General features: G+C 39.7%; 3 protein-coding genes and 1 long non-coding RNA gene across 5 annotated transcripts in view; 2 read left to right on the top strand and 2 right to left on the bottom strand.

Moving 5' to 3' along the window:
* LOC124129076 (protein bicaudal C homolog 1-B-like) overlaps nt 1-5,948 on the top strand; it is a 153,064-nt gene extending 147,116 nt beyond the window's left edge. For both annotated transcript variants that reach the window (XM_048400810.1, XM_048400811.1), the window contains one exon: nt 484-5,948. In XM_048400810.1, the coding sequence (XP_048256767.1) occupies nt 484-650 (167 nt within the window). In that variant the 3' untranslated portion in view covers nt 651-5,948. The remainder of the gene's footprint in view (nt 1-483) is intronic.
* On the top strand, nt 4,513-9,107 carry LOC124133115 (cysteine-rich, acidic integral membrane protein-like). The gene is made up of 3 exons (XM_048400995.1): nt 4,513-4,537; nt 7,093-8,630; nt 9,042-9,107. Exons 1-3 carry the CDS (start codon nt 4,513-4,515, stop codon nt 9,105-9,107), a joined length of 1,629 nt encoding a protein of 542 aa, XP_048256952.1.
* Nucleotides 9,108-9,991: 884 nt separating this feature from the next.
* Nucleotides 9,992-15,360, bottom strand: LOC124129223. Its single transcript, XR_007222526.1, has 2 exons — nt 14,868-15,360; nt 9,992-14,684 (listed from the first exon to the last, which is right to left on the bottom strand). It is a non-coding gene; the product is annotated as an uncharacterized LOC124129223 (long non-coding RNA).
* Nucleotides 15,361-19,188: 3,828 nt separating this feature from the next.
* On the bottom strand, nt 19,189-26,417 carry LOC124129286 (glucose-induced degradation protein 4 homolog). Its single transcript, XM_046492845.2, has 5 exons — nt 26,235-26,417; nt 23,164-23,331; nt 22,142-22,243; nt 21,296-21,426; nt 19,189-20,821 (listed from the first exon to the last, which is right to left on the bottom strand). The coding sequence occupies exons 1-5, from the start codon at nt 26,373-26,375 to the stop codon at nt 20,758-20,760; spliced, it is 606 nt and encodes a 201-aa protein (XP_046348801.1). The 5' UTR covers nt 26,376-26,417; the 3' UTR covers nt 19,189-20,757.
* Between the last annotated feature and the right edge of the window lie 33 nt (nt 26,418-26,450).

Consider the following 26,450-nt stretch of genomic DNA (forward strand, 5'->3'; position numbering starts at 1 on the left):
CCCAGTACCTCATGCTTGCTGAAAGAGATGATTAAACTTGAGATTGGGTGGTCAGGCTGTCATCTTCCCGAAGCAAGGGAGTTAACTGACTATAAAAGTCCTGAGTTATACTTTGGCCGGACTAACGCGTTTATGCATAGTCCAATCAAAATTGCATAACAAAATTGCAAGGCCATATGACTTGGATGATTGTGTGTCATTGTTCTCAGATGGTTTGATAGTTGCTCATGCTTTTAGTCAGCCAAGTCTAGTTCAGACTTGATTTTGTACAGGTTATAGCTGGAATATCGGTGACTGGCAAAAAAGCATTCACCAGCTCTCCTGTCACTATCAACAATTACTGTCAATTTCTATCTTTTCAAAACAGTCATGCTCAATTTGTTAAGATCTAATCTCGAAGATGAAGAAAATATCTTTCCAAATAGAAAAAAATGTAAACTCAAGAAAAAGAATGAGGTTGCAATCCTCACTTTCTGGTTTCAGATCTGACAAAACGCCGAACGTTGCGGAATATTACTCCAGGTGGTGCCACATCTGCCTCCAGCACCAGCAACAATCCCACCACCAACAACAACCCGTTTCAGGAAAACGGAGCATCGCTGATGGGTCCCAGGCGTCCAGACATTGCTAGTCTTAGCGGGCGCTGGTAGCTCCGTGATACCTGTACACATCTCAGACAAACAACAAGGAAAATAACACTGGGAAGACGATATGTTATACTGGAAGAGCTACAGCTGTAATCTAAACAAATTGTAATTAGAAAAATTCATCTTTGATACTACTACTTGATACCACTTCCGGCATATGACTTCAAAACAGGATTTATTACGTTTAACTTTCAGTGTTATGCTTTGAGAATGTGATAGAAATGGTATTTGATATTACAGGTTTCTATTTGCATAATATGCCATTCTCTTGATAAGATGCTCTCTTCCCATGTTGTTGTATTTTGGTTGTTGTTTATCGATAGTACTGCTGATGCATAATCGACTTTCACAGAAACTGTGGTGAATTTGGTCGAATTTCGACAAAAATCTTGGAGCTACACTTGCATGGACCTTACGTGAAGCATCTAGTCTGTTCAGTTGCCATGGTAACTGCAGTATTTTATCATGGTAACCGTGGTGATATGTACAAATATTTAGAACATTTACAGTAAACTAATTGTTAGCCCTGTTTATTTGATGATTTTGTTAGAGCGAATTAAAGAGGTATTTATGAAATGTTGCCACACTGGTTCGTGTAGTCGGAGAAAACTCATTGTTTAAATTTGTTGATGTTTGTTTTTATTGCAATATGTTTAAGAATGTTATCTGTTAAAAATCTTCAGAATAGATCTATTTGCAATGGCATGTAAGTAAATTACAATTTAATCAGGCTGTAAAAAAATACAAGTTATTGGTTCTCAGGAGTGTGTGAAATAGATGCGAAACCTGGATTTTTTTCATATTTTTATCCCACAGGAGAAATGAAATGTGGAATAGTGTAGAGATACAAGGGAGCTTGAGAACCAAGAACATCAAATTGTAATTGTTCAATGAAAGATTTTATAATTGAATTTTTCTCCTTGAACTATTTTTTACATCACAGAAGATCATTTTGGCCAGACAAAGCCATGCATGCATTTGAATATTTCTTGTGAACAAATTGTTTTCTCGCGATGGTTTTCTGACATTGTAGGGGAGGAAACCTGAGTTGTTGTTACCTAGTGTCATGTAGAGAATTTGTTAGTGACATGCTGCTCTTTGCTAAATCAGAATTCTAAATAGGGCTTTCATTATCTTAATCTGTCCATTTTGTACACACATTTGATAGACGTATACCATATATGTATGTGTTTTTCACCTGAAGTGATACACCTATCCGTCCAATTTTTTTGTGATGTTTATCTCTTTTTTCATCAGCTGATGCAAACTAAGCATTTAAGCTTTTTTCTAAAAAAGCTGCTAGGATGAAGCAAATATTTATTCATGGAACAGTATTTAGTCATGTTTAGTTTTTGTAAGCCAAATTTGGGAAAAATCTACCTTTTCACATTATGTTGAATATTTATAAATATTCATGATTGATTATTTAAGTGCGTTATAAGTATGCTTTCATTTATGTTTTTGATTACATTACAGTTATCTTTTGTCCCTAAAATATAATAGTTTGGAAATGGTATTATTTGATAATTTCAGTACAAAGTAATAAACAGTTGCTTAAACTGTTGATTTTCCATCATGTTCATTAGATTATCTTCATTGTAATAAGAATATAGGCGTTTTAAAAAAGTGATTTAGATACATAATATCAATAAATGAAGATATTTTGCTGATGTATCTGTCAATGTTTTCTTAAAACATCCGACCTAGATTTGTTCATATGCAGGTTTCACGGTTCCGTACTAATATTTTCAGAATTTTTCTGTGTTTTCTTATTTTCTTTATGTTTGCAGGTATTTTCTTCAATAGTCCAATGTTGAGTGGAGGGTAATGGAGTGTTGACCTGTACTGTATGTTTCCACCTGTCTGTACTGCTGATTAATATGCTATGCAAACACAGTTGGAAGATATGTAGCCTCATATGTACAGGGAACATTGATGATATACACAGATCTAGAGGTAATGCATATCAAAGAAATTCTAAACCCATGACATTTTTGTTTCAAATTTTCAATCATTCATATTTATTTGAAAATATTCATGGTATTTAATTTTCATCACGTATGTGTTTTGATCAGTATTGCGGGAGTATCTTAAGAGAATCCCAATACATGAAATGGAGGTTCCATTTAGAATCCATCCATCAGTTGTTGCTATGACGTGTATTATAGAAAGTAATAATAATCATCATAAATGCTGAGTCGGGTTAAATCAGAGCATAATATGTTAATGACCCTTTATTGTTTCTGTATTATCAGTTCTTTTACGTTTAAATCATATTCCTGTTTTATGAAAATGTCAGAGAAATTAGAAGAGGAAAAAGTGAATTCAGTACCAACTGGCTGAGTCTGAAATTGTTACATGATCTAACAAATCCCAGCTGATTTGAAAACAGTCAGAAAAACAGTTTTATACTTTTAAGGTTCTTGAAGTAGGAAGCACTGATATTTCAATGCATTTCTTTGTCCGGAGTAAAATCATATGACAAATTAAAGAAAGCATCTGTTGTTTAGTGGTTGTGTGGTATGTATGGAATAGAACAGGTTAGTCTCTTGCTTTATCCTCAACCATATTGGGAAATGTGCCAAGTTAAACAGGCACGAAAACTCTGTGGTTTACGGTATTCAGATCTACTGGTTTTGCTGTAAAAGGTCAGGAAACCTGTGGCACACTGTGGATAAATTAATCATCTATTCATGCTGAGAATATTATTTCAAGTTTCACACTGATTTGTAAAGTAATGCATTGGAACAGATTATATTGTGGGAGAAGGATGCATAGAACTTCTTTCAACAACAATTTAGCAATAATATTACACTCCGGACAGAAAATCTGAAGTTCCTCGTACCTGGAATCATGAAATGATTTATGACACAGTGAGAAATGCTGAACCACATACATCCACCATGACACAGGTCTGATTCTGTAGCCAATGCTACAGGGACATTCATTCTGGTTCAAATTTTCCAAATTTTTCTCACCAGTATGATCAGACAATGTTACCAATCTCAACATATGTTACAAATATGCCCCAATGAAGGATGAATTAACGACCCGTGCAATAGACATGTCCTGAAGTATATCCCGATGATTATTGAGTTGAGTAGACGTGTTTCTTTCCTCCAATACCAATGTTATTGTTGTAGTGTCAGATCATGTTAAGGTCCACATGTAGTGTCCACGGCTGGTCAGCAGGGAGGAAGGGGGGCGGGCGGGGGGTGAGGAGGAACAAACCTTGATGCACAGGCGGGGGATTTCATGGTGGTCAGGTCATTATGAATGCCGATTATGTGGATTATGACAGTATTCCAAGTCATGGAGGGACACAAAGAATGGTCTTTACACATGTTGGGTTCAAACCTTGGTCTTGAGTGTAGTGAGCTAACGCTTTATCCACAAGGCTACCCTCATGTTTATCTGTGACATTTATCAGTTAAAAGTATTTGAGAATGATTAACTTTTTCCTGGCACGGCCTTGCCGTGATACAAAAGAAAATGTGGTGAGGACATGGTTCTGATGAATGTGTCACTCATTGAGTGTCTCACCATGACATATAACCATGTTTATCATCAAACAAGCTTCCACAGGAGATATGGCTAAGTTGAGATCAAGTGATATCTCCAAGGATAGGCTTTGAAGACCATTGTGGTGTCATCGGTTACCATGACATCACAATCAAATGACATCATAAATCTCTTTGACACTGAAACCAGCTGTATTATGTACACTCAAGCCACTGTTTTTTACAAAAATATATGTGTCCTGAAATTCTACATATTTTGAGATTCATTCATGTTCTTACATCACCATGAAATTCTGCCAATGTGTGTGTCTTTGATCCGAGACAAGTTTTGCTACTGTAACGGAATGACCTTCCCCCTGCTAGACATTGGTCAGGCTGACAGATTGGCTATGTGATATATGTCCATCTCCTCCGTACACAGGCTGTGTAGGGGTAGGCTCTCTGCTCATTGGTCAGTGTGCTGGGCTTGCGGATACACTAGTTTTAACGTCCCGGTGGTTACACACCTAAGTTGTAAATAGCTGGCACGATGTAAACATTTATTTTGTGAGTGTAGTGTTGTCCTCACCTTTTTGACAGTCATGAGTAATTCTCATGCCAAATGTCACATTTAGCATTTATTATTTTCTATTTAGTTACTTATGTTCTGAAAAATAAATCGCAGGAATATATATATTTATTGTTTTATCTTTGCTGAAAATGGATTTTCAAAATAGACATATAACACCCTGTTTTTGCTGTTTTAGATACTAGAATTGATCATTCATATTCCAAAAAGAATTATTTGATTATTTTGTAAATGTTGTTATCAGTGTCTAATTGGAGTAATTAAGTAACTTGTGTATGAGATTGTTATACGTTTTTAAAAGTGTTGGCAGATAAGAATTTAAAATTCACTTAAGCCAATGAGGATGAAGCATTTCAGTTTTGACCAATGAGCACTGAGCCTGAAGCAGCCAATGAAAGTTGACCTTTTATCCATTTATATGCATGCTACAAAATAATTTTGTATAAGATGCAATGCCATGAGAACTGATTATAAAATAATTGTTACCATGTTTTGTTTAAATATCTAGCTTCTATGTGAAGTTGCATGTAAAACAACTAAAACAATATGTATTTCAATTTGTTTTCTTTTACATACTAAGAGTATATCATGAATGTCTTTATTGATTGTATTATATGTGGGAATTTTTCTCAACTTTTTGTTAAGGCTATGGTTTGACATTAGCGTCATGTGTTGCATGTGAAAGCTTAAAACTAAGTCGTCCAAAGCCTGGTGATAATTATGTATATGAGACATTACGCACCTTGGTGTATTTTTGAAGCAAGTTTTCTCATTGTTTTACCATGTAATGAGAATATAAGATTATTCTGTCTTTGAAATTCAAATTTGTAAATGACCGATATTTTTAGAATTTTTTCAGACAGTTCCTGTCCATGAAGTGTTATTTATATGCTTGGAAATGTAGCGAATATTGGGCATTGGTTTGTATCCCATGTTGGTAAAATAGGTATCTCTTGTACAGAGTAAAAACCTTGGATTGGTAGGTGGGGGGTTCCTGTGTTTGTTTGTAGGTCTGAAAGGACTATTACTTGCATTTAGACTTTGGCAATCTTGTGGAACCTAACTGCAAAAAAGCAACCTTGGCAGTTATTGGAATACTGTGTACATCTTTGTCGGATTGCCAAATACAACCCCCTTTCCCGCTGAGGTACAAATTCAAAATGTGAGACATACTTATTGAAGGTCAAAATAAAACAATTTGAGCCACCCTGAGTTGAGACATTTTTGTTTTCTTATAAGGGAGCTAGACAAGGCCTCGACCCACTCACTCACTCACTCACCACATCCAGCATATTCCATATCAGTTAAACTTAATCACAGGAACCCCCCATGTGAGTGATGTGTTCAGTGCTGTAGACTGATGATGGAAAGATAAGAGTCACAACAAGCATGGTAAGATCTGTAAACTGTTAGTGTCACACTGTTTATGAAAGATATTATGTTGGATACGTATTGTTGTAACTGGCGTCACAGGAACACACATTATATACTGCTCACAAGAAGTAAAATAACACATGGCCATGACAGATTGACTATAGTCAAGTAATATGAAAAACATGGGTGTTCTTTAACTTCTTTTGAGTAGTATATTATGAACCTCGGGGGCAGTGTATGCCTCTGTTGGGCTTGTTATAAATTTCTTGTTTCTCCTGACCTGCCCTTATAATTGCTCTTGCTCCTAATATTTAATATTTAAAGCATGGTTAATGGTTTTAATTCAGATTCTGTTTTGCCCAAGTTTTGCCCCAGTTTTCAACCAAACACACCATGCATTTGAAATTTGACGAGTTTGCAGGGGAACCAAGCGGTGGAACCATGGCCATAGGCCAATCTATCTTTATATTTATTCCTCCCCTTTGGGATTCCGGGTTAGGTCCCCAACATGTCCTGGTCATAAGAGGTGGCCAAATAGATTGGGTGGTCAGGCTCGGTGCCTTGGCTGATTGTGTGTCATTATACCCTGATGGTGTGGATCAGTGTAAATCACTGGACAGTCCAGACTTGATTAATTAAGTGCAGGCTGCCGTCATATAGCTGGAATATTGATGTGTGCATTGTTAATAAACAAACAACAGAGATTACATTTGTAGCTGCAGCGGGTGTGGCAAATAGAGGTAAAAAATGTAACAATAGAAGTTTTACAGATATGTAACCTAATAAGAATTAAAATATAAAATAGAAAACTCCTCCATCCCTTCACGGTCAGTTTTGAAGCATGTCATGAGAAACAGGAATATTTTTGGCCTTAAGCAAAGTGTTCAATGTTTCAGCGTCAATCAATACCTGACTACACCAAAGGTTAGATAAATGCAAATAGCCTGAGTGTTTCATCAGTTGGTTTATTGTATTGGAATAGAGTACCAGACTTCTGGAGACTTTCTCCCCAGAACAGAGTACCAGACTTCTGGAGACTGTTTCCCTGGAACAGAGTACCAGACAACTGGAGACTGTTTCCCTGGAATAGAGTACCAGACTTCTGGAGACTGTCTCCCCAGAACAGAGTACCAGACTACTGGAGACTGTCTCTCCGGAACAGAGTACCAGACTACTGGAGACTGTCTCTCTGGAACAGAGTACCAGACAACTGGAGACTGTCTCTCCGGAACAGAGTACCAGACAACTGGAGACTGTCTCTCTGGAACAGAGTACCAGACAACTGGCGACTGTTTCCCTGGAATAGAGTACCAGACTTCTGAAGACTTTCTCCCCAGAACAGAGTACCAGACTTCTGGAGACTGTCTCCCTGGAACAGAGTACCAGACTTCTGGAGACTGTCTCTTCAGAAGAGAGTACCAGACTTCTGGAGACTGTCTCTCCGGAAGAGAGTACCAGACAACTGGAGACTGTCTCTCCGGAAGAGAGTACCAGACTTCTGGAGACTCTCTCCCCGGAATAGAGTACCAGACTTCTGGAGACTGTCTCTCCGGAACAGAGTACCAGACTTCTGGGTACTGTCTTCCCGGAACAGAGTACCAGACTTCTGGAGACTGTCTCTCCGGAAGAGAGTACCAGACAACTGGAGACTGTCTCTCCGGAAGAGAGTACCAGACTTCTGGAGACTGTCTCTCCGGAACAGAGTACCAGACAACTGGAGACTGTCTCTCTGGAACAGAGTACCAGACTAATGGAGACTGTCTCTCTGGAACAGAGTACCAGACAACTGGAGACTGTTTCCCTGGAATAGAGTACCAGACTTCTGCAGACTGTCTCTCCGGAATAGAGTACCAGACTTCTGGAGACTGTCTCTCCGGAACAGAGTACCAGACAACTGGAGACTCTCTCTCCGGAACAGAGTACCAGACAACTGAAGACTGTCTCTCCGGAATAGAGTACCAGACTTCTGGAGACTGTCTCTCCGGAACAGAGTACCAGACAACTGGAGACTGTCTCTCCGGAAGAGAGTACCAGACTTCTGGAGACTCTCTCCCCGGAATAGAGTACCAGACAACTGGAGACTGTCTCTCCGGAACAGAGTACCAGACTTCTGGAGACTCTCTCCCCGGAATAGAGTACCAGACTTCTGGAGACTCTCTCCCCGGAATAGAGTACCAGACTTCTGGAGACTGTCTCTCCGGAACAGAGTACCAGACTTCTAGGTACTGTCTTCCCGGAACAGAGTACCAGATTTCTGGAGACTGTCTCTCCGGAACAGAGTACCAGACTTCTGGAGACTGTCTCCCCGGAACAGAGTACCAGACTTCTGGAGACTGTCTCTCCGGAACAGAGTACCAGACTTCTGGAGACTGTCTCTCCAGAACAGAGTACCAGACTTCTGGAGACTGTCTCTCCGGAACAGAGTACCAGACTTCTGGAGACTGTCTCTCCAGAACAGAGTACCAGACTTCTGGAGACTGTCTCTCCGGAACAGAGTACCAGACTTCTGGAGCTTCTAGGGTTGTGGTTGTTTTCATAATACTTGCATGGTTAGGATGTTACTACTTGCCAAGAGTCTGCAGCACTTCAGTTCATACTTCTGTGTGAATATTTGCCTTGCCATCCAAGGAGCTTGGCTGTTCATGCCCCATGTAGGAATACATGTGCTGTATTTACCATGGCAATCTACTCAAATGCAGGTATATAAAATATGGCAGTCAGTGAAATTGTTTGGACACCTAAAATAGGCGTCATATCTCGTATCTTTATTAATTTGCTAGGAATGCCCTTCCTGAGTTTGCATTTGACATGTAAGTGCCGAGACCATTCTGATAACTGCATTGGTGGTGCTCCAAAATGGTTGGTGCTTGCATATTACATGTAATCTTGGTCATTTAAAATTTGGAGAAAAATAATTGTGTTCTTTTGAAGTTTGAAGGACATGGCCTGAGTGGATACTTGCTCAAATGTGAAACTGTCATGGTAGCTGAGCTGTAACACAATTTACACCAAATAAAATGTGAAATATCCACAGTGTGTGTTGTCTTGGGGATACAGATCAGTGTATTTTTCCAATAGTGGCGAAGCTGTACCTGCCTCAGATGCAAAGCAACAGAGCAAGGGAGGTAACTCTCAATTGATGTACATGCATGAGTGGATGATGGGACCTATTCACCAGGAACGTGTGCTTGTAGGTAACAGTTAATTCAACGTCCCCCATCATGGCACGATGTCTACATGTATGACTACCTGATCCTCGAATTCTTACCCAAGGCCCTCAATTTAAAACCGATTACAAATTTATTCATGTTTTATGCGTATGTACACAATCTTTAATGCGACATAATATAAACTTGTTATAACAACAATTCTGTTCCCAATGCTTGACATGGAGGTGAGGTGAAATGGGGTTAAGGTTGCCTCAAAATTACTCCACTTGTATAGCTATGTATGTGTCTCTGCTTGTGCTGGTCTGACTAGTGCTAGTTTTATAGTGCTAGCACACTGAGATACCGTGCTGCAGTTTAACGTGAAAACCTCACACAGCCAGGTTCAAACCACTGACCTTCCGCTCCCTGGGCAGACGCTCTTTCCACTACAACATGGAGGCGGTCCATGACATACCTTGCTGCAGTTTAACGTGAAAACCTCACACAGCCAGGTTCAAACCACCGACCTTCCGCTCCCTGGGCAGACACTCTATCCACTACAACATGGAGGCGGTAGAAACAATGTATTTCCTCCAGGACAGATGTCCAGTCTGGAGCAGATAAACCAGAGACCAATATTGACAGCATCAACAAGTTACACTTATTTGTCTGAACACATTGTCTTTCCAACACCAACAACCGCTTTCCTCAAAGCTTCAACAAACACAAGCATATTCTGTAAAAACGGCAGCTTTATTATACATGACTGTACATTATCATACAACAGTAACATATCATACAGCTATACAAAGTTTAAATAACTTAAGCATGGCTCATGCAACATCTTCCACTGTCTTTACCAGAGTCAGCAGAAACTGTTTAATTGTCTTTTTAAACCTAACACTGACTGTCATAGGTAGCACATTCCATCTACAGATAAATCTAATGTAGGAAATATCAGACAGGTAAAAAATAAAATCAATAAATTGCTCATCTTTCAAATTCAGAGATGAAAAAATAAAAGTGCACAGTCAGATACATGGTTAATTGAGGTATTGTTAATTTTCAGATACAATGATGATAATGGCACATATAATTTGATACTATTAACGTAGTTACAGAGCTAAAGTCTGCTCTGGATACAAGGGACCAGGGCACCATTCCACAAAGCGATCTTAGAGCTAAGATGATCGTAACTCCCATACTTTAACATAGCCTTACGAAAGACTTAGGGCTAAGATCGCTTTGTGGAACAGGGCCCAGGGCACCATTCCACAAAGTGACCTTAGTGCTAAGACTTACAACAGTGGCAGCGCTAAGATTGTTTTGTGGAACGAGGCCCAGTGCATTTCATCCCGACTATTATTGAACCAGGGCCCTATTCCACAAAGTGATGTTAGAGCTACGACTGTTATTAGTCTATGTTAAAGTATAGGAGTCATAATCACCTTAGCGCAAAGCTCACCTTGTGGAATGGAGCCCAGAACAATCTCCTCACCATGTGGATACCATTGTTATCATAACTAGTTACGTATGGTCATAACTAGATACATCCTCCTCAATATCCAGACTGAACAGGTTTCTTGGTTAATATATGGTAATAAAACACTTCTCAGGTCAAAGGTAATATATCAAATCCATTCAAAAGTATGACAAACAAAGACGAAAATAGTGTGGTGCCCGTTCCTGCGAGCACCATTTTAACCAATGTGTTGACTCTTATGTGCATTCATATTTTGTGCAGTGCAGCAACTTGAATCACATCTCCAAGGCATGTTCTATTCTAATCTATGTACTCAGCATTTCAAAATAGCTGCCTGCCCAATCCTAGCTGGTCAAGGAATAGTTCAAAATCTGTCTGTCTGGTACTCCCAGCTCAAATCCCTGCACTAAACATTAGAGTGAAGTGGTAGCTTTGCCTATATTTGCCTGTATATTGGCTGGCAATCTGATTCAAAACCTAATTTTTACCCACTCTACCAAAATGTATGTATGGCCAAAAGAAAATACTATCATCACTTGTGTCAATCATGTTGTTTCGAATTTAAATGAAATTACCAGGGAGGTTATCCAATTTTTATGAAATTATAGTTCAAAAGGACATACGTATATACGCCCTGAAATAATTCTGATATATATTCCATCCCATCATATTAATACTGTCGACGCAACACAATCCACACTTTAAGTACATCCATGATGATTATTTCATCGTACAAACTCGTTGTAAAAATCACAAAAGGAGGAGTTGTCTTTCCCTAATGCCTAATGCTGCTCTCAGAAAGCAAAATTCTTCATATTGTAAAACAAATAACGTCAGATCGAAGTATTCTCAGGGTGCCCATAGTAAGTAGTGACTGTATTGTCCTGAGATCAGAACTTTGAACAGAACACAGGAGACAATTAAATCTCCAATACCTCCAAATAGCCATGTTAAACTGTAACACACATCACTGCCACAAACCTGCATTCTGTACTTTGACCATGTAATATATATATTTCCACTACCTCAGGCAAGATCAATTCATTGTTAAATACGAGTCACTTTTTCCAAAACATATATAGGAATACCTGAAAATGGACTGCACAGCCACTTTCATAGAGATGTGCCCACTGATCTAGAAGTAGTGATCAAGTTGAGTGAGTGAGTATGGTTTTACGCCGCTTTTAGCAATATTCCAGCAATATCACGGCGGGGGGACACCAGAAATGGGCCTCACACACTGTACCCATGATCAAGTTGAAACACATCCAAATCAATTCTCAAGTAAACTATACAGTGTGCCACGAGGGTGCACATGACATCTTTTTTTTACCCAATGACCAATTTGATAAGAAAACAAACCACACAAATGCTGGAAAATTAAAAAGTCTTCAAAAGTAGGTAACATGTTTGTGGCAGTATGTGACAGTGACTTACGAACATAAGCTGGAGTTGCACACACCAGGGAGGGAGTTGAGTTGGTTTAATTCCTCTTTGAACAATATGTGAGTAATTTCTCACAGCATCACAATGTGGAAAGCTCTAAATAATGTAGGTCCTGGATGTCACACATGTTGAGTATGTTGCCGACAGACCAAGGATCACTGTCATGATGAACCCAGGATTCAAACCTGTGATCAACGGATCCTGGCAATACCAAGGGAGGCAACTCTGCTCGTCACAATGCCCTGGACCGCCAATGTATGGAGCATGATCTCATACAGTATTAACATACAGGTCACATAAAGGTCTGTCTCAGTTCACACTACTAGATTGAAAAAAATAAAATCTAGAGTTTACCAGTCAGGCACTGTGAGCACTAAAACAGTGAGAGTTGCTGTTTAAAGACAATATATTCTCCTTTCCGAATTGAAAGTAACAATAACCTATTTGTCAGCTGAGCAAAATAGTTAATATATACTGCTCAACTTTTGATAAGGACATTTTTTTTATCTTTCATTGCTACACAAAACTGATTCTCCTAATGTCTGGTTGTCCCTGTCTAAAGTTGAGCAGCATATGTTGAAGGACATTAGAGCTCATGACAACATCATGGATCAAACGGAGTGCATTCGGGGAAGCCAAGAGAACACTAAAAGGTAATATTTAAATGCAGGACAAACTATAATTCACAAAAGGTTCTAGATGAATGGGGCTCTCAACCACCCATTCACGTTATTTATTGAACTACATGTATGTCTAGCAGTGAACTGTGAACAGGACGACCCCTAACATGAAGGACTATGAAATTCACAACTTGCAGTTTTTGATTCACAAACAATCTGTTAATCCAAAATAAAGAAAATCTCACAGTAGTATTAACAAAATATACATTATGTAACAAAAATATAAATTTTAAAGTCCATGCAGCTGTACTTCATTCAACACACTACACATCCATACCTTGAAGGTTACTGACTAGGGAAAGTTGAAAACAGCAAGCCCTTCAGACTTACAATCACAAGAAACATGAATGTTCACATATTTCCTGGGCCTACTAAAACACTGTGAATACTTCATCCCTACGATCTAGTTCTATGCTTCAGTACGGCCAAAGTTTGACCTTCATTTGGGGATAATATTGAAGATATTTTGTCCAATTCTTTCACAAGAACAAACAATTTTAGGCAGTTCACTAAGCTGAAACATATCTATTATATTTTTCATGTATTAATTCATATTCAGCAGTATAGTAATTGTCATCACATGAAAACAATTCTCTGTCTAATAAAAAATATAACCAATACATCACAATAAGGACCAGTGTCTGAAGCTGGCGAGTGTGAGTCTTATAATGTTCATGTTAAATATGACAGATTAACAGGGTTCTAAGATTAACCGAAGAGTATAAGCACCTCAATGACCTGTGGACACCTGTGCGGCATGTCGGACACCTGTGTTGCATGTCGGACACCTCTGTGGCATGTCGGACACCTGTGCGGCATGTCGGACACCTGTGCGGCTTATCGTTCACCTGTGCGGCATATCGTTCACCTGTGCGGCATGTCGGACACCTGTGCAGCATGTCAGACACCTGTGCGGCATGTCGGACACCTCTGTGGCATGTCGGACACCTGTGCGGCATGTCAGACACCTGTGCGGCATGTCGGACATCTGTGCAGCATGTCGGTCACCTGTGCGGCATGTCGGACAACTGTGCGGCATGTCGGTCACCTGTGCGGCATGTCGGTCACCTGTGCGGCATGTCGGACACCTGTGCAGCATGTCAGACACCTGTGCGGCATGTCGGTCACCTGTGCGGCATGTCAGACACCTGTGCAGCATGTCAGACACCTGTGCGGCATGTCGGACACACCTGTGCAGCATGTCAGACACCTGTGCGGTATGTCGGACATCTGTGCTGCATGTCGGTCACCTGTGCGGCATGTCGGACAACTGTGCGGCATGTCGGTCACCTCTGCGGCATGTCGGTCACCTCTGCGGCATGTCGGACACCTGTGCAGCATGTCAGACACCTGTGCGGCATGTCGGACACCTGTGCAGCATGTCAGACACCTGTGCGGCATGTCGGACACACCTGTGCAGCATGTCAGACACCTGTGCGGCATGTCAGACACCTGTGCGGCATGTCAGACACCTGTGCAGCATGTCAGACACCTGTGCGGCATGTCGGTCACCTGTGCGGCATGTCGGACACCTGTGCAGCATGTCAGACACCTGTGCGGCATGTCGGACACACCTGTGCAGCATGTCAGACACCTGTGCGGTATGTCGGACATCTGTGCTGCATGTCGGTCACCTGTGCGGCATGTCGGACAACTGTGCGGCATGTCGGTCACCTCTGCGGCATGTCGGTCACCTGTGCGGCATGTCGGACACCTGTGCAGCATGTCAGACACCTGTGCGGCATGTCGGACACCTGTGCAGCATGTCAGACACCTGTGCGGCATGTCGGACACACCTGTGCAGCATGTCAGACACCTGTGCGGCATGTCAGACACCTGTGCGGCATGTCGGACAACTGTGCGGCTATCGGTCACCTCTGCGGCATGTCGGTCACCTGTGCGGCATGTCGGACACCTGTGCAGCATGTCAGACACCTGTGCGGCATGTTGGACACACCTGTGCAGCATGTCAGACACCTGTGCGGCATGTCGGACACACCTGTGCGGCATGTCGGGCACCTGTGAAGCATGTCGGACACCACTCAGGATTTCATGGATCAGGAGCCAACTAAGTCTCTAAATATCTAACAGGGCACACAGAACTCGGTTGTCATGGCAACACTTTTCCATTTATATTTGTTTGATATTTACAGAAATTCTCAGTATCACAACTCTCTGTACAAATATTTACATATTCATTTCTCAAACATGGATTATGCCTTTTCATGCAAAGATTTGCTGAGATTTAAAAGAAAGTTTCTTAATGTACATATTTCCCAGCCTCATGTTTATCATGTTTATCGATCTTGGCCAACTATGATTATCTATGAGTAAGTTACATACCCCGAAAATTCCAGAGGCACCAAGAGAAACTGCATATGAGTGAGTGAGTGAGTTAGGTTTAACGCCGGTTTTAACAGTATTCCAGTTTTATCAGAGCGTGTCAGCTTAAATGTGGGAGGTAAGCCCGAATTGATGCAGGTGTCAGACGTTTACCAATTCGGTGAAACCAACGGGCACGGGTATGGTGCTGTCAAACATAGTAACATAATTGGGGCGAACCGGGATTCAAACCCACAATCATAGGTTTCTGGCGTGCCCGAGGGATGCAACTCTGCCACCCGTGCCCCCTGCATATGAAAATCCTACACAGTTTCTTTTGGTGCCTGGTATATAAATGGTACTGACAATAACAAATAATGTGCACAGTTGTCCATCACTGGTTGTCAAGTTCAGTGCTGTGGATTTCATCATGTTCATCCTATACATTTCTTTCAGACACAAGGAAGTTGGGAATGTCCATCATGGCCTGGTTGACTTCATGTTTCATTGTTTACAGATCCGAAAGTAATTGCAAGCTGGGACATAATCAGCAGATTACCATGTTCACAATCACCAGTTTCACCAGTTCATGGTTCGTCAAAATAATTCCTTCAGATTTAGCTGCAAAAATGATGGACACAACATTGACCATTGTTAAGAATAAATACTTCGTAACAAGATCTGAAGCAATGTCATACACACATCTATACATACCACTTGAAGAAACCCATGCTTGCAGTAAAAGGCGACTATGCTTGTCATAAGAGGCAACTTACGGGATCGGGTGGTCAGGCTCGCTGACTTGGTTGATGCATGTCATAGATCCCAATTGTGTGGATCGATGCTCATGACATTAATCACTAGACTGTCTGGTCCAGACTTAATTATTTACAGACCACCGTCATATAGCTGGAATATTGCTGAGTGCAACGTTAAACAACAAACCAACCAACCAACCACTTGAAGAAACCAACCAATTACCAAGGGTGCCAAGCCCCACCCTGAATCCCGAATACCATCGAGTGTTTCCACCGAGTCTAGTTTGTTCACCCCTGATTCCCGAATACTACTAACACAAACTCAATAGCACATGTAAGAACTCACTCTACAAAGTCACACAGGAAACCTACAGAACGCGTTCTAGGTCATAAAAGGGTGCAATTTGAATTTAGGCACATTCCTTTTATTTTTTAAATACTGAATCTGCCAGATATGACTTTATTTGTGTCCTTTGTACCACACTGCTTAATCCCGAATACCCTCTAAACAGGCCACCGAATCCCAAGCACCTGGAGGAGGCTGGAAGCCTCGTTATTCAAAGGGAGACTTTTCATTATCAAATTCAAGTTATTTCAACATGGTGATGAGAGAGCTGTAACCATAGGAACATCTTTTTCAACCCAAAAAAAACCCTGGGAGTATGTCTACCTGTTGTACAGCCAAAACCTAGGAAGTGTTCTTCAAGCTCAACTAGAACTGACTGGAAGTTTGAAACTTATATCATTTGTTAGTGCTCTGTTCAATGGTATCCTGGATCTAGATGTCCAAATTCCCATGCAAGTTAGTACACACATCAAAACTGCTTTTGTATATCATGATCCCAAACATTTGATTGACCACAAAATTGTCAAAATACACAGCTAACAATGAAGTCGTACCCAAACAAAAAATGAAACACCAGTTGGCACAAGTCTTTAACACACTGTTAGTGAAAGTGAAAAAAGGTTTCATCTGGTATTGTTTAAGCTTATATTGATCCAACTGGGTCCCGTTCCACCAAGCGATTTTAGAGCTACGGCTGCCGTAAGTCTATGTTGAAGTATGGGAAGATTGCTATGTGGAACGGCGCCCAGTAGAGGAAGAGAGCTAACACTTAGACAGGGTATGCATGAACACACTTAATGTACCATGTGCACCTGGAACAGCAGAGGTTGATCATATACAAGAATAATTTGGAAGCCTGTTCCGTGTTTGAACTTAGTCCTGAAGGTAAGGCGTCCCTGTCAATGTTAAAAGAGAAACATTCTGGGGGACCCTACATAACAAGTACATGTACTATGGCAGGGGTTTATCTAGACCCGCCCAGAGGCCGATATTCAGGAAACTGTACACATGTGTAGGAAACTCTACACATGTACGGAAAACTGTACACGTGTATAGGAAACTGTACACATGTATAGGAAACTGTACACGTGTATAGGAAACTGTACACATGTATAGGAAACTGTACACATGTATAGGAAACTCTACACATGTATAGGAAACTACACATGTGTAGGAAACTCTACACATGTACGGAAAACTGTACACATGTATAGGAAACTACACATGTATAGGAAACTGTACACATGTACGGAAAACTGTACACGTGTATAGGAAACTGTACACATGTATAGGAAACTACACATGTATAGGAAACTACACATGTATAGGATACTGTACACATGTATAGGATACTGTACACATGTATAGGAAACTACACATGTATAGGAAACTGTACACATGTATAGGATACTGTACACATGTATAGGATACTGTACACATGTATAGGAAACTGTACACATGTGTAGGAAACTGTACACATGTATAGGAAACTGTACACATGTATAGGAAACTACACATGTATAGGAAACTGTACACATGTATAGGAAACTGTACACATGTATAGGAAACTGTACACATGTATAGGATACTGTACACATGTATAGGAAACTGTACACATGTATAGGAAACTGTACACATGTATAGGATACTGTACACATGTATAGGAAACTGTACACATGTATAGGAAACTGTACACATGTATAGGAAACTGTACACATGTATAGGATACTGTACACATGTATAGGAAACTGTACACATGTATAGGAAACTGTACACATGTGTAGGATACTGTACACATGTATAGGATACTGTACACATGTATAGGATACTGTACACATGTATAGGAAACTGTACACATGTATAGGATACTGTACACATGTATAGGAAACTGTACACATGTATAGGAAACTGTACACATGTATAGGATACTGTACACATGTATAGGAAACTGTACACATGTATAGGAAACTACACATGTATAGGAAACTGTACACATGTATAGGAAACTGTACACATGTATAGGAAACTGTACACATGTATAGGATACTGTACACATGTATAGGAAACTGTACACATGTATAGGAAACTGTACACATGTATGGGATACTGTACACATGTATAGGAAACTGTACACATGTATAGGAAACTGTACACATGTATAGGATACTGTACACATGTATAGGAAACTACACATGTATAGGAAACTGTACACATGTATAGGATACTGTACACATGTATAGGAAACTGTACACATGTATAGGAAACTGTACACATGTATAGGAAACTGTACACATGTATAGGATACTGTACACATGTATAGGAAACTGTACACATGTATAGGATACTGTACACATGTATAGGAAACTGTACACATGTATAGGAAACTACACATGTATAGGAAACTGTACACATGTATAGGATACTGTACACATGTATGGGATACTGTACACATGTATAGGATACTGTACACATGTGTAGGAAACTCTACACATGTACGGAAAACTGTACACGTGTATAGGAAACTACACATGTGTAGGAAACTGTACACATGTATAGGAAACTACACATGTACAGGAAAATGTTTGGTTGTACATAACATTCCTCCATCACCTGGGCAAGTTCCAATTTAACTTCTGGAAGTTATAAATGCCCTCATTTCATTAATTGACTCAAAATAGACACACGTCAGTGTTACACAACATAGCAACTTCTGTATTTTTTTCGTTTGTTTGTTTAATGTTATTTAATGCCCCACTCAGCAATATTCCAGCTATATGATGGCGGTCTGTAAATAATCGACCCTGGACCACACAATCCAGTGATTGACAACACGAGCATCAATCCATGCAATTGGGATTGATGACATGCATCAACCAAGTCAGGGAGCCTGACCACCCGATCCCATTAGTCACCTTTTACAGGAAGCATAGTCGCCTTTTTACGGCAAGCATGGGTTGCTGAAGACCCATCCTACCCGGATCTTCACGGGTCTTCTGTACTTATGGGTGATGGAGGAACACAGTGTATACTAACCTGTGAAGTACTGATGATGTTTGCCTGTATGATCACAGAGACTACATTCAGAACATTAAGGGAACATCATGACAGGATCAACCCATACTCGTCACGAGGTAAATCACCAGGAATTAACAATGTGTGTAGCCATGGCAACAAGTACCAAACAGAAAGTCTTCATGTGCTTCTATACCAATGTCAGTCACATGAAATAAACATACGTTTAACAGATTTTGTTTCTTTCATAAAAGCATGCTCTATACAAAGAGATGTTTGGCTTTATTCATTAACATGATAAAGGCTTGTTTGCTTTTGTACTGCAACATTTACCTCAAACCCCAGCATCAAACCTGCAGGAGCTAAATTAACCATGTCATAAATTGGTCATCACCGTTAGTAAGCCATCAAAATGGCTTTCATTTACAAATTGTGGATTTCCATAACAGTCTTGAAATCTTAAAATGCAATTCTACGGAATTCAATAATACTTATAAGAATAATAAAAAGAGAAAGAGTCAAATATATTTTTTTAAATGAATTGTTTGATAGGCATTAATTAGAAGTTGACGGGTGACGAAGTAGACACAATTTATGGATAACAACTTTACTGAGAGGAAGACATTTTGTTATAGATCCATTTTGTCAATATATCTACCTGATTTATAAGTAAACCTCTTCTGTCAGAAAATTTCAACTAACCTGCTCGGATGACGCTTGAAAACTTTCTGGTCAGACACACAACCATCAGCATGTAAAAACCCAAATCATTGGTTAAATTGTTACAATCTATCACCGGACTGTACCTCGTCTATTCACTTCTAACAAGCAGTTAAGAATAATAGTTTGAGGTAATACCTTAAAGTATTGAACAGAATCCTTTATCAATACTTGTCAGTCATCAGACTAGATTGTGGTCTTAATGTTGTTGTCAGGGTTATTTGTTAACATGGTTAATGTGGGTTCTGAGGAGCTAAATAAACCAATTATAATGCATACCAAAACTTTTATACAAATTGCAGAATATGTACATAAGATTCACACTGGCTATCACAAAAAAACTCACTTAAATGGTGGATAATTACTGCAATCTGGTTTATAATAAATAACACAAAATCATATACCACATAACCATGGTTACAGAGCAAACAAAAATACATATCGACACAGAGCCATTTTCCTAACTGGAACTATTGTCATAACTCTTTCGATACTTTTTTATATCAAACATGTTTGAACATATTGGTAAAAATCAAGAAAATTAACATATTATAAGCCGTAAAAAAATGTTACCAACAAGCAGAATGGATTTACCTGCCCTATTTTGAAGCAACGGTTTTTGTAAACTTGGATATCATGTCACTACATGTATAATGAATCTTTATGGTATAAACAGTTTCTATAGTGACAAAGACTGAGCAAAGCTACTTGGGTGGGAGAGGGGACTGGTTCTATCGGAACTGGTAGATCGGAATACTGCGATCCCCCACATGGTTTAAGTTTAGAGACTGGAACCTGAAATAAAAAAGTAGATTTATCAAGTACAGAAAAGGTGAGTGAGTGGGTATGGTTTAACGCCGCTTTTTAGTGTGCCTTTTTTTTAGCAAACGGATGACAATGTGCATATTTTCATATCAGTGAGTGTCGGGTTTAACGCCACCTTTAACAGTATTCCAATTAGATCACGGCGTGTCAGCTTGGTGTGGGAGGAAAGCCCGAAGTGATGCAGGTCTCAGATGTTTACCACTTTGGTGAAACCCACGAGCTTGGGTATGGAGCTGACAAACCTTGAAACATAATCGGAGTGAACCAGGATTCGAACTCAAGATCACAGGCTTCTGGTGTGTCCAAGGGACACAACTATGCAAAGCGAATCGCGCTGCCTTAGATGACTGGGCCACCCACGCCCTTATTTTCATATTAAAAATGTAACTATGCATGCATGGTATGATCATAATGGGGCGAGATAGGAATAGGGGGCTTGCTTACCATTCTGAGCTCCTATGGTAGTAGTAACCCTCAATGGTTGCAGTAGATTTTTGGAAGCAGATGTAATAGAACCCAGCAAATGATGCTCCACTGATGTCTTTTATTGTGTGGTCGGGCACCAAAAAATGTTCCTGAAAACGCAGTGAAAAGTACCATGATTTATTGCTAATTGGAAACAGTGTAATCTGTGAATGACACAAAATATGGACCATTCTCAAAGACAGCTTATTTTATAGTGAGTGAGTGAGTTGGCCATGTTAATGGGACTGACGGAGAGTGAGTAATTTAGGATTAACTCCGAAGTATTCCAATAAGATCTTGATGTGTTAGCTTATTGAGTGAGTGAGTGAGAGTATGGTTTTACGCCGCTTTTAGCAATATTCCAGCAATATCACAGCGGGGGACACCAAAAATGGGCTTCACACATTGTACCCATGTCGGGAATCGAACCCGGGTCTTCGGCGTGACGAGCAAACGCTTTAACCACTAGGCTACCCGACCGCCCCTGTTAGCTTATTGTGGGAGAAACCCAAAGTGATGCAGGTCTGATGTTTACCACCTTGGTGAAACCACAAACACGGTTACAGTGCTGACACACCTGGAAACATAATCAAGGGACATGGGATTCGAACCCATGTGCATCGGTTTCTGGTGTGCCCAAGGGATGCCACTCTGCACAGCAAAGTGTGGCACACTAGACGACTGGGCCAGCTTGTTAAAAACATGACCAACATAGGGTATTGTTTGACGAAATGCCTGAAGACTTATTGTGTTGTTTAATCAAAACTGTGCATCTGATTAGAACCATTACATGATTTAAAAAATGAAAAATGTTGTTGGACTCACCTTCCATCTCATGAAAACAAAGTCTGTATTTTTCAGATCTCCGTAATCAAAACTATCACTGTTAAAGCTTTTCGCAAACTGGTAGAAGGAAAGAAACTTTCCCTGAAAGAGAAGGCCAAACATAATGAAAGAGCTCACAAAATGTTAAAAACAGGACTTTCAATTCCCAATTTCATGACATACCTTGTAATATCTTGTGTAGTGATGAAGTATGGTATCATGACACAAGACTGTCAATACTACACATATTTCAGTGGGCCATATCATGACACATACAATTTGACAAACTGGGATTCGAACCTACTATCATAGGTTTCTGATGTGCCCAACAGACTTCATCCTCTATCTCCAGGGCTAGCATTTCGTTAAATCTACACTAACCCCTGGACCCATCCCTACGGTTCTAGCAATCTTAAATTACCCGCCCTTGATTTTCATTAACCTCATACCGACCAATCAAACGTTGAGATAAGGAAAAAAGAAATGGGTAAGGGAGGTAACTCATATTGCCTAAAAACCAAAACCACCATCAGTTTTGATGGACATGAAGACACCCTTACCATCAAAAAAATGTTTGAGGGCTTTCTATCACATGTTGGTCAGTTTTCAATGTTCTCGCAAAAATCATGGCAATCAGTGGGACTGGCCTCTATTTTGTTGATATCGCCAACCCAACATTGAGGCTGGTTTGTAACTCGCATTCTGATTCGTAGTTTAGACCTAAATTATAGTAGCTTCGACAATAAATTTGGCCAAAGCAATTTGAAATCGCGAGAACCATGTGGGATGGGTCCAGGGTTCAGTGTAAGTTTACCGAAATGACAGCCCTGGAGATATGATGGTTGGAGGGACACAACTCTGCACAGCAAATTGCGGTGCCTTAGACAAATAGTGCCCTTCAGAGAGCGTGAAATTAGAATCTAATGCAATGCTGCAAGTAGTGTTTCCTGGACAACATAAGGCAATACTGGATAATTCTCACAACACATATGAATACATGATTAGAAGGTTTACATTCTCACCCAGTGTTTTCTATCAACATCTTCATCTGCATCCCACTTCCTCGTCAAGAATGGATGTTTCTTGCTGATTATTTCACCATCGAAAAACGTTGTCAGTGTAGGGAATTCCTCTGTTAAACCGCTGATCTTCAGGTACCCACAGAGGTAAGCTTTCTCCATGTCGACATACTGCAGGTACAGGAAACAATGAAACGATCTCATAGTCATACACTTATTTTATGAAAACACAATCATATATATAGTTTAATAAAGTTGTGCAGGATAAAAAGACATGCACAAAGTGTCAATATCCTGATGAACATCTGCTAACGTGACTATGGTTTCAAGCCCGAATGCTTGTGTCCATGATCCAGTCTTTCATTATCATGATTATCCATGTCTGTTACTGGATATGGGAAAATAAAATCTAAAAGTGATCATATCTAATTCAGTGAAGAAAAATGAAGGAGAATGTATGTACAGTGTTCCTTTGGTATTGCATCCTTCAAAACTCTGATATTGCGTGCGGTAATGCATACTTACATTTTAAAAAAACTCAAGCTTTACACTGACACAATGTTTCTCCCCATCTCAAAAAACATTATCAGCTGATCACTATGAGCAAGTAACAGTGGAAATACAAATCTGAACTGAAGCATGCAAATTTATTCACATTATTATACTATATCATCATAAAAACTTGTTTATTGTATGTAACAGGGTTTTACACACCACGGAAAAGTGCATCCAGTACACACAAATGAATAAAATGGACGCAGGAAAAAGATTCTTGACAAAAAATAGTAAGGTCATGTTATAAAGTAATTATTGAATCTTATAGTACAGTACTCTACGCCATTTAATTACTTTACAGGACCTTCATAATTCTGTAAGGAAACCCTTGAAATTGGTTATTGGGATCCCCTGGACCCTTAGTTTTGTAGGTCAAGGTAAAACCCAGAATGTAAGCCATTTCTATGATTTGGGTATTATATTATGACTGACACATTGTACCCTGATCTGTGATTATCCCTTGTATGCCAGAGGCACATACTTGACATAAGCCCAGATTAGAGGTGATATTTCTGTTATCATGCATAACATTACAATTAACTGTATCAACACTGCCTAAGACTCGGGTCAATTGGAAGTAATCAATGCTCCAAGCAGATTTGATTCATATCGCTCAAACTTCATTTGTTTGTCAGCTAACTAAATGTTCCTAGGCCTAGGAAATAGTAGCCTGCAACCTCGGGGTATCGCGGTACTTGTGATGTACGCTGAACGGAACAAAATGCACTCACTAACCTTTATGATTATTCGTGTTCTCTATATCAGATGTCATTTATTTGATCTAACAATGCATATTTCACTGATAAAAGTTCATTATTTACATAAGTAGCTCCGAGTAAAAGCCGGGCCTCGCGCTCAGTTTGACAAGGGAGAGAACTCCATCGTATCGTGGTACAGAGAAAAGTTGTGTATGGAGGTCCGAATTGGAGAAAAAGAGGACATAATTCTACCAGCCACTTAGTATGATCATGCCAGATATCAGTGATTTGTCAAGACAAGTGCAAAGACAGCACAAGTAAAATTCTAAATGTGTTATCTGCAATAGGTATTCAATGCATATTTACAGAAAAGTAAGAGAAAAATATTTTAAAAATCAACAACAAAATATGAGAAATGATATTCTAAGATCGTTTATAAAAAAAAATTTGGATGACAATAATTTGTCACATAATGAAAAAATGTTAAACGTTAACAATATATATATAAAAAACACTCCTAGTATGCCAAAGTATGTTTTTATCTTTTGGCTACAAGTGAAGAACGTATTTCTAAGTTTGGCATTATGGCCCTTATAATCTCCCAATAGATTCTGGGCACAAAGCGGGAAAAAGTGTGCGGACTACGTAACTTCCGTTACCTTATTAGTCGCCACAAATATGCAGATGATCCAGTTCAGGTTGATAGAGAAAGTTTACTTGGGGAACTGTGGGTTATATCGTTGGCCATTGATAGATGGGGGTAAGGCAATATTACAAAAGATACTAGAAATATGTATCAACGCATTAATAACTCCTTACTTACATCAGACAGAACATTCCGAGGAAATTGAAATTGTTTACGAAGTGTGCACTTCCTGGTTACTGATTTGCATTAATAGACAGCTGCTAAGAGGCGTGTCCCGCGTGAACTACCGGAAATCACAAATGCCGCGATATGATGAATGCCGCGGTACCATGGGGTCCGAGTATACCAGCAGTCTGTGGCAAAAACCTTTGAGACTACCAGCCTGAATTTGGCTTTAGGCATCACTTCCTGTAGAATTTAGTGTTATTATATGTACTATTATTAGCTGAGCTTACCAGACCAAACAGAATTTTACTAGACTCAGACTTAAGACTAGTGGCTAAAATCTCAGACTGAACCAGCATACACTGGGCATAAATTATTTTAACTCTTTCAAAAATTGTCTCTAAATGACAAAAAAAAGAGTGAATGTGTTTAACTTGTCATAATAAGAAGTTCCCAACGTTTTCATCATGAAAAAACTAGGCCTTTAGAGTGGAATAAACATGTATAGCAGAAAATTAAGGCCTGTTACAAGGTTTCACCTTGACCTACAACACTCGGGGTCCAGAGGACCCCCAATTACTAATCTCAAGGGTCCTTACAGGACATACGAGGGTCCCTTTAAAATAGTGTAGTGTACTTTAATAACAGGAACTTAATATTTCTTGTCAAGAAATTGGTACAGTGAATATTAATATGTGCCCCTTGGGACGCAATATATATTTTATTTTTCTGCGTACATTCTAGAGCCTATACATTTTCGAGTACTGGACCCTGATTTCTGCGTCCTGTAAAACCATGCTGTTACACTTTTTGCCCCTTAAGAGGTATATATTGTACACAATAGATATATAAAATAGTAAAGACACTTAGATATACTTTCTGAACCAGCGTGGTGAGAATAATCGATGACGAGGAACATTAAACTCGGCGTGTTCACTGTTGACAGTGGTCGTGTTCAACTTATGTCTTGATGACATGTCAATTTCATGTTCACTGACAGCTTCTCTCACCTGCAATACGACTTCGACATCGTAGCAATTACCCTTGCTTTTTTGGTGACCCCTGAAGCAAGAACCGTTGTATAACAATGTTGTTGTGACTCCGGGCTGTACAGAATTTGCCGGTGCTGGGGGATCTAGAGGGACAGGCATGCTTCAAATGAAAAGTCGAAGCAGTTGAGACGCGTGACACCGGTAGTTGAAGAATTATGTAAGTAACAGTGCCAT

The sequence above is a fragment of the Haliotis rufescens genome, unplaced genomic scaffold (genome assembly GCF_023055435.1).
Source record: "Haliotis rufescens isolate VD_foot unplaced genomic scaffold, xgHalRufe1.0.p SCAF_20, whole genome shotgun sequence".
NCBI lineage: Eukaryota > Metazoa > Mollusca > Gastropoda > Lepetellida > Haliotidae > Haliotis > Haliotis rufescens.

What these genes read in the sequence shown, in the direction of transcription:
- LOC124133115 (XM_048400995.1), top strand. Translation starts at nt 4,513, where the DNA reads ATGACCTTCCCCCTGCTAGACATTG. An exon ending in CTTCCCCCTGCTAGACATTG is followed by an intron (nt 4,538 to 7,092) that starts GTCAGGCTGACA and finishes GTATTGGAATAG; the next exon opens with AGTACCAGACTTCTGGAGAC. An exon ending in AGACTTCTGGAGCTTCTAGG is followed by an intron (nt 8,631 to 9,041) that starts GTTGTGGTTGTT and finishes GTTCTTTTGAAG; the next exon opens with TTTGAAGGACATGGCCTGAG.
- LOC124129286 (XM_046492845.2), bottom strand. Translation starts at nt 26,375, where the DNA reads ATGCCTGTCCCTCTAGATCCCCCAGCACCGGCAAATTCTGTACAGCCC. An exon ending in ATGTCGAAGTCGTATTGCAG is followed by an intron (nt 23,332 to 26,234) that starts GTGAGAGAAGCT and finishes CTGTACCTGCAG; the next exon opens with TATGTCGACATGGAGAAAGC. An exon ending in ATGTTGATAGAAAACACTGG is followed by an intron (nt 22,244 to 23,163) that starts GTGAGAATGTAA and finishes CTTCTCTTTCAG; the next exon opens with GGAAAGTTTCTTTCCTTCTA.